The sequence below is a fragment of the Anser cygnoides genome, chromosome 1, assembly GCF_040182565.1.
Source record: "Anser cygnoides isolate HZ-2024a breed goose chromosome 1, Taihu_goose_T2T_genome, whole genome shotgun sequence".
Classification (NCBI taxonomy): domain Eukaryota; kingdom Metazoa; phylum Chordata; class Aves; order Anseriformes; family Anatidae; genus Anser; species Anser cygnoides.
This window is the reverse complement of record NC_089873.1, coordinates 115,302,882-115,311,965: the sequence shown is the minus strand read 5'-3', so window position 1 is coordinate 115,311,965 and position 9,084 is coordinate 115,302,882. Positions and strand designations below refer to the sequence as shown.

The 9,084-nt window shown below is 37.7% G+C and overlaps 1 protein-coding gene across 2 annotated transcripts in view; it reads right to left on the bottom strand.

The window, feature by feature from the left end:
• Positions 1–3,523: 3,523 nt before the first annotated feature.
• Positions 3,524–9,084, bottom strand: part of DYRK1A (dual specificity tyrosine phosphorylation regulated kinase 1A) — a 91,485-nt gene continuing 85,924 nt past the window's right edge. For both annotated transcript variants that reach the window (XM_066978717.1, XM_066978713.1), the window contains exon 12: positions 3,524–8,013. In XM_066978717.1, the coding sequence (XP_066834818.1) occupies positions 7,390–8,013 (624 nt within the window). In that variant the 3' untranslated portion in view covers positions 3,524–7,389. The remainder of the gene's footprint in view (positions 8,014–9,084) is intronic.

The following is a 9,084-nucleotide window of genomic DNA, read 5'->3' as shown; positions in this document are numbered from 1 at the left end:
CTCGCTTCAGAGCAAACTAACTGTTTTTATTTTTCCACACATCATTTTCCAGTCCCTAACCAATTTATTGTCTTTTGACAGTTGACAGCTGTCGCACTAATCTCCTTTTCTCCCACTTGTCATGGGCAGACCTACAGGAGGTGGATTTGGTTATTACTTTCTACTGTCCTACTGTTCTTTTTATTACTCAGGACCACATGGAATACCCAGAAGATGTGAAATCTGAAGAAATTCTTAAAATCCATCAGACTAATGCTCAGTAAGACTCATCTCCTCACTCGCTTTTGATGATCAGATTTACACTTATAACACAAAACTGGATTTGAGAAAGTGTTTTTAACCCTTTCCTCCTCCTTCAGTTAAGTTTTAAGGACTAGTCTGTGGATTGCCTTGAAAATTAAGTCAAATTTCTTTACATACACGCTACAGAAAGTGTGCACAGCATTAGCAAAGCCAGAACTTCTTTTCCAATACCCAAAAAGCAAGCCACCAAGCCAGGTCTTCAAAACTATAAGTTACTTCCATACCATTGCCTCAAGCAGTGAGAACTGGCTGGCACTATGCAGAAAAACTAATAGAAAAACATGATGCCGACATGTTAAGACAACAAGTGTGTCCTACAGTCAGACATGGCAACCTTCAACACCCAGGTAACAAAAAAATGCTTTGAATTAAAATGCTGGTATCTGTACAAAACCCTAAAATGTAAAGCATACACGATTTAAAAAATAAAATAAAGCAATCATTTACTTTTTTTTTTTCCCCTAGAAGGAATAATACCATTCATCCATTGCTCCACTAGCAAAAAATGTCTTCACAGAAAGTTTTTGTGACAGACTCCAGAAGGGGACTGCACCAACAAAGAAGCCAAGTAGCTGATGTACTCAAGAGAACACTGTATATACTCTATAAAAAAGAATTTGCATTGGAGACCAGCATGTTTCTAAGAGAGGCTGCAACACTGTCTGATGGTACACGTGGCAATTCCATGAGATTTGTCTGTTTGCATGCAAAACAATGATAGAAGCAAAATGACAAAACATTTTTGCACTTTGTTAACTGAACAGCTTTAAGTTAAGCTTGTCAATTAAGATGCGGTGCTCTAGAAAATATAACACCCTTATAACTGAAACATGTGCCCAGACATCATGACAGTTGTATTCCAGGGTTCTGGAGTTTGCGCTTCCAGTGGGAAGCAAAAATTCCTGCTGAAGCTGTTCCTATGAAGTACTTAAGAAACGAAGAGCTGGACACCGGCCCTACTTACCAGAGATGAGAAACGACTCTTGCGAAGACATACAGGAAAGAAAAGAGAATCCCAGTGTACTACATAAGAAGTTTAATTGCATTGCCTTGTTCACCTAAAGCCACATTACATTCTATTGTCCGAAAAGCGTGATCTGCAGGGGGCTTTGTCAGTCCTGGCCCTACTGAAATTCAGACCAACTTGCCCCAGGATGCATCTGCTCTTTAGGGTTCTTAAAGTTCTGTTTAAAAAGCCAAATTGTCCAATACAATCTTCCTGAAAGGACTTACGACATTTCTACTGTACTGGTAATTCTGTCTTATCAATAACGCTATTATTAGCCCTAATTTAAAAAAAAAAAAAAAAGTGTATACTTTTGTTAGACCAAAACAACTGGGACTGTTTTTCTTGCCATGATAATTTGATATTTGAGGTTTGCAGCTTTTCACTGTGACACTGTTTATCATTATTCAGTTGTGATGCTTTGCATTGTTCATTCCTGAGGAAAAACTGCTTGTTGTGAAACAAAGGAGGTCCTGCCTTTGGAATGAGGATCTAAGCTGGATCCACATAAAACACCTTGAGGACATAAGCACAAACACTGGGAGATCCTTGTGCCCTTCCTACTCCGTGGCAACGTTTTTTTAATTTATTTATTTAGGATGTCTTTGGTCAGCCTCACTTCCACTCTTACCCTACTAAAAACAGATCAAGTTTCCATAACCAGTCACTCAGCAACACACACAGACTTTTTTTTTTTTCCTACAGTCCTAGAAACATTAACGTCTAATGTGGTCTGCCTCTTTTAAGGTCTCACTCAGCTCTGTTTTCAGCACATTTTAAATGTGTACCTCTCAGCATTAGCTGGTAAATGAATTAAAATACCGCCAGATGCCTGCATGCTGACAATCCACTCTTTCCATTACTGCTGCTTCTGCCAGTCTGTTCTGTCCAGCATTTCCTCATTTGGTCTGCTGTCAGAAACCAAGTTCTCCTTCTTCAATTTAGCCTTTCTTAATCATAGCAAACTCATCTCATTTTTCATTTCTGTGAACTAGTGACTTGATTAACAGTTTGGATTCAGACCTACCTTGCAACAAAATACACATCTACATTCTAGTTACAACACACTTTAATTACTGGAATCCAAACTTTTGTGACAAAAGTATTTTCCACTCAAGTGGAAGTGTTAATCACTCATATAAATCACTCATCATGGCCATAAAGTTCTTCCTTTAGGTTCCCTTACAGGCTTTCTTAGTACGAGATCTGCATTAAAAAAAAGTCTCAGTCACTTTCAGTTAAGGTCTGCACCATTCCACTCTGGCTAAAGGTATTTCTCTCCCCTCCCTATGCTATTACCCATCTTGTTTAGGCTCCCTTCCACACAGAACAACCTCTCAATTCCAACACTTACCCTCTTCTAAGTCAAATCCCTGCTGAAGACTCTTTTTCCCTCTAGGACCTCTGAACATTGATTGAAGTGATTGAATTCTCTCTCTGCATTCAGCTGAGGAGCCTCAAGTGCACAATTTTAACTTCCACCTTTGTCTGGCTTATGAAGCATATCACATCCTCGCATCACTCAGGTTCTCAAGGATAGTCACTGTGACTGTTTTGTGATTGAACTCGGTGACGCTTTGTTAACATCTAGCATAAAACGTGATAAACAACAGAAAGTGCATATCCTCTCGGGTCTAGGCAGATCATATATATTTGATAAGGCTAATATGGAGAATTGTTGAAGTAAAAACAAGGCATCTTAATCAACAGGGAACAAATAGTTAAACTGTCACTGCGAGGTGGAGAAATAAATCCCAATTTCAAAGATTTCAACAAGAGGTTGCTTATATAGAATGAAAAAAAGAAACAGGGATATATAACAGGAAACTACAATTTGGCAAGGCATCTTTCTTTGCTTGGCAGCCATAAGACATTGCACAATTCTAATATCCACTCTTCTAAATAAAAATACATCACTCGCCACAGTCATGCTGGATCACATACAAACTATCCTCATGAGATCAATTCTCAGCAATAACTCTACTTTGTAGTTAGTTACTCGTGCCATTTTAACTGGAAAGACACTTCCATACTGGTTTGAAGTTCCATACAACGACCTTATTGAAACGTAATTTGATCTACAAATCAACACAGAACATACTAAACACTCTGTGTCAGAAGGTTATGGATTTAGATAACTTCCTTGTTAAAAAAAGGTATGTTTTGACAGGATTTATCTTCAAAGCAGTTTAAGATTTTTCAGTTAATAAAATATAAGCTTATCGATGGTTTAATGAAAATGATGGTAGAGTGATAAACAGAGACAACTCACATCTATAGGTGAATCCAACCCTTCCGTAAACCAGTCCCATTCAGACATCATTATACTTACAGGATGGAAGACTACATCCTGGAAGAGCAGCAGTTCTGAAAAGGACTTAGGAATCATGATGGATAATCATCTAAATTTACAATCTTTTAATGCAAATAACTGAGACTGAAAGATTTTAAAATGCAATCCTTGGAGGTATAAACAAACAAGCAAAGATATAAACTGAAAGGTTCAAGAATGTACCTGCACATACTACACGCACACAGCAATACCGAAGTTACTACCAGAATGCTGTATGCAGTTCTCACGTCCACGCGTTAGAATGGATTTTAAAACATCTGAAGTTTCAGAAGAGCCATAAAAGCTTTACAGTTAGAGATATAAGGAACTCCATCTACATAGGTTATTAAAGTTAACATATTTTTATGTGAATAAAGTGAAAGAGTTTAAACCTAGAGTAGTTATTAGTTATTCTAATAGGCGGCTAGCTATCCGGTGGCCAGCAGCTGTAACTAAACAGTTCTGAAACCAAAGGAGGACTACGAGCATGGAAAATGAACTAGCTGAATCACTCAGGAGACATGGAGAAATCCTCACGCTTGAAGAACCTATATGGAAACTGGCTATCTTTTTTAAAAAGCATGTTCTATTGCACCCAAAAGATACAGACTTCATGATGCAAAAGTAACTAGATTGTATCCTAGAGATAATGAACGGCATGCCAGTCAGATTATTTCATTACCATGGTCACTTCTGGCCTTAAAATCAGCTAGTCTGTATTAGGTAGAAAGCTGCAGTGCGTATAAGAACATTCAAACTAACAGATGATAATATAAACAACTCAAACTACAAATACAGTCAAACAGAATCAAGCAGAGCTGTGTTCATACATCAATGATTTGTATACCTTGCTGTTTCAATTAAAAACTCAAAATTATCCATTACGCCTCCAACTTTTACTTTCATATTTTTAAGTCTGTTTCAATGTATCTGATATTTACATATTATAGTATAATCATACCTACCATACCATGGCTTGGAGTAGGTTAATTGCATAGGAAGATTTACTATGTTTACATTTCTTTTCTTAAATTACTCTTTTTTTCAAAAAGCACAGTAAAGAGTCTGAGGACAAATTATTCAACTGTTTATCATACATAAGACTGCATGACTATAATACAAAGGGCTTGTCTTTTTCATTTAACGTTACAATATACACAGCAAGTCCGGACTAGATCTTACAATCTGAACACAGGTATTTAACCTTTTCCATGCTGTTTATGTTTACAATGCACAGAAGTCCTGTAACCAAACTGTGTAGTAAAGCACACAAAACTGGACTGTAACATAACACAGTATGCAGAAGCACTGGATTTTGTGGTTTCTTCTTTACGTAGATATTTTTTTAAACTGCTTCATTTTTGGCGCTTGCTAAGGTGTGGCAACCCACGCACACAAAAATTACCCAGATTTCGTATTACCCTTATATTCCTAGACAGCAGTAAGTACTGGATTCCTTTCGATATTGCTGAACTCGGCACCCTGTTTTTAAGGTGACAGCCTTCCAATTCCTGTAAACTCTGAATTACTGAGTTTAAGAAAAAAAGAAAAGAAACAGGAAAAAAAAAAAAAGTTTCATCCACAGGGTTGACATGTCGATACAAAAGAAATATGGATCACTTGATTAAAAAAAAAAAAAGTTGTGATTTACAAAAAAAAATGGTAATCCCAAGTATTCATTCCCATCTACATGGTAGCCAGCTGCTGTGTTGCCACTGTAAGTATATAAAAAAGTCCACCTTTTAGTCTGAAAAAAATTACTTAGCCACATGGAACTGACCAGTGTGAACTCTGAATTTTCTGCTGAATTAACTTTTAAAAGGGCTTACTGGCAGAGGTAGATCACTGCTTCTGTAATATATAATGGGCAAACAGTGTTAATCTGGGATGGGCAGTCACTGAATTGCCCTTGTTCTTTCAGATGGTTTTCACTGAGCTTTTATTTATACAACTAAATCTCTGAATGGGCCCATAAATTTTGCAACTGCCAAGCTGACTGTGTTATATTAAGGCAGCATTACCCAAAAATTAGGCACCTGTTAAATACAGCCTGCTAACCTCAGGTCTCATGTGAGTGTCTTGCTTTACTCAGACTATTATTTTGGACCTGTTCATGCAATCAAGGTCTTGCCTTCAAGTTTACAATTATGTTAATAAGGAATACAAGAATCAACTGCTGGTTTCATAGCTTCTGGATCTAGTGTCCCTTTTACCTTCAGAAGCCTGAACACATTTATAACGTAACAGATGTTATAGTCTTGAAGTAGATGTCAATCTATTATGTTCAGTACACAGATTGCTGTAAATGTATTGGCTATGAATTCAACAACAGTTCCAGTTTTGTTTAAGCAATAGTACAGCCATAATTCTCAACTGACATTTAAAAATGGTCTAGTTACACCTTGTGTCAAAGTGCAGAACTGCTACATTATTGGTTACAGACATCTATGTGCTATAAAAACAGCTTTGGTACAATAAATTATCAAAAAAGAAAATAAATTTTTGTAAAATTCACAGCATAATTGTGAGGCAAAAAAGCAGTCACATAAAATTCTGCATTTTTAAAAATGTTCAGGATGAACAGAAGACGTCTTTGTGCAGAAGTAATGGTGGAGAAACCACGTGCCAAGAAAAAGCAAAAGAAAAAAGTAAAAAGCAGGAAGGGACACAGTTGTAGCTATTTCCATCAAACGCAAACCACTACTTCTGTGACCTTCAACCAATAAGGAAGTCAACTTTATGACACACGCAAAGTGACCTTGCAATACCTTACAATAAGTGGGTCACAAAAGTCTATTTTTAAAAGAAAGGCCTCTTGAATTACCCATTCTCTGTGTTTTCAGCATTAAGGACTGTCTGCAAAAGCATGTCCAAAAGTGATTGCATCTGAAATGGTAGGCTCTTCTAACTTAAGAGTCCAAATCCATAAGGCCAAAGGTTTTCCCAAAGACCACCACTTAGACCTCCCCACGACTGGCCAGGACCGACCCGTTGATTGCTTCTCAGTGCACCTTAGTTATGAAACCAGTCATATTTCAATACTAACTGACTGTGGTCTCCAAAATATGAGACACACAGATTCCCATTACAATTGCTGCTTTGATCCTCAGTAGATTCAGATAAGGAGAGTTCTGATCACCGCCACTTAGCATGCTTAATGTGCCTTACAAACTCCATTACAACCGTCCCTTTTTACAACTGAAGAATATATATTTGTGTAATCTGAAGGTCCCTCTTCCTTACAGTACTGCATTTCTGTGCCCATGTTTGTTTGGGGAACTAAAAAAAAAATATACGTATATATATATTACTCACTCCCCTCCCACCCAAAATCTTCAAGGGCCTTTTTATAAATCATGTGCAATGTCTTTAAAAAGAAACTAGTTTGCAACTACAGCCAACATTTTAACAATAGCCCCCTGTTGAATGAGACAGAAAAAAAAAAAAAACACCCTCCCCCCAAAAAACAAACTATGACTAGGTTGTGGCGAGTTAAAATGGGGGAAGCAAAAGGTGAACACCACTAAGCTATTCATTAAGGTGGGTCCGGACATGGCTCTTTAAAAAAAAAAAGAAAACTTCATTGTCCCTTTGCAATCTTTTCAAGTCTAAAAAAATAGTCAGCTTTGCCCTCCTGTAGCGGTTCAGTGAGTTTATCTCCTTCTGATTCAAGCAGCTTTGCACTTTGTTTTTGGAAAAACACCACTTCTATAAAAACACACAAGAAACAAACTTAGTTTCAGTTTAGTCACGAGCTAGCCACAGGACTTTGCTGAACACAAACTCCTGTCATGGGAGACTCTTCTCTATCAATTCCTTGCCTCATTGCAAGGTGTCCTTCAGTCATGTAATGAGCAGGACCTGTATTAGCAGAAAACTGGTACGTTGGATGTCCAGCTATGCCAGTTTCTTGGCGTGGATTAGAGTAGACTGTTAAATTCATGTCCATAGCTCCATTTTGTCCAAAGTCCAAGGTATTAGCAGCCACTGGGCGGTTCTGATAGGCCTGATTGCCTTGGTTACCAGTAGAGGAGGAAGATGTAGAGGAAGAAGTAGTTGAGGAAGACAGGGATGTCATGGAGTGGTGACTGTGGCCCACCTCCATAGAATCCTGGGTGGAGGAGCTGTTTGTTGGAGAATTGTAGACCCTTGGCCTGGTCCGGCTACCCAAGGCTTGCTGTCCATGATGGTGGTGGTGGTGGTGGTGGTGATGGTGGTGGTGAGAGCTATTTCCGTGATGATGATGTAATGCATTCTGTTGTTGAGGGGTTACATGGAAGGTGGTTTCTTGAACTGGATGGTTTTCAACAGTGACCTGTGTAGGAGCTTCAGTGGCTGTCCAACCAATTGGAGGAGGAAACTGTTGTCGAACCTATGTTAACAGGCAAAACAAAAAGTGAAATGATTAATCAAATGTATCCATATATGAGAGAGATTAAGGTATTAATGTTTCTGCTAACTTTTGAATAAGTTAACCAATCCTTGCAGTTTCAAAATTAGTCTAGAAATATAATCATGTAGTTAAGGAGTATTCTAATACATGTTTCTACATGTAACTTTTTTTAAAGTTTGCATTCTGATTTTTTTTTCAAACAGGCAGTTAAAGAAAGTCCTATACGTGACCTTACTACCAAATTAAAGAAGCAGCTTTAAACAGCATATTGGTTCTAGGTGTTGTACAAACATTAAGGCCTTAATCTGTGACTAGGGCCTCTGGATACATTTAGCATGCTAAACTAAATTAATATGTTGCAGTTCATATCTTGAACACTACCAACACTATTAGAGGATTACTACCCACACCTCTGGAACAACACTGCTGATTAAAGATTATTAAAGTAGCAAGATCTAGCTACACAGCCATTTGTTGAATAAATTAAATTGTCTACTTGGGAGAAGAAGAAACTGTGAGTTGCAAAGAAGCATGTATGATGTTCTCTTCTTTTCATGACTGTAATGCATGGAGGCTACTGCTTAATACCTGTAAAAAGGATTCTACAACTTTAAAAGGGATGAACAGAAATGGCAAATCACTACAACATTTCAGTTAATGTTCTTCCAGGAACAAACAAAGGTAATATACAGTATTTTGTGGTTTTATCTGATCTGTATTTAAAAAAAAAAAAAGAAATTACTGAATCATTTGTAGCTAATAATGTTCCTAATACACCAGTCGTAATGTTGGTGAAGCATATGAACACGGTGAGATGGAAGTAAGAACTTGAGCAGGAGTCCACTGAAGTACAAGCTAGATCTTCATTGGGTTGGAAGATACGTAGTTCTGTGTACCCTTATGCCCTGGATAACATGACCACCCCACCTGGCATGTTGCAACTTATACAAAACCTTTGCATCCACAGAATTTATTGGAAATTTTTACAGCTACCTACAGTACTTTTGACTAAGTGAATGACCTAACATACGAAGGACTACACAAGAAGGG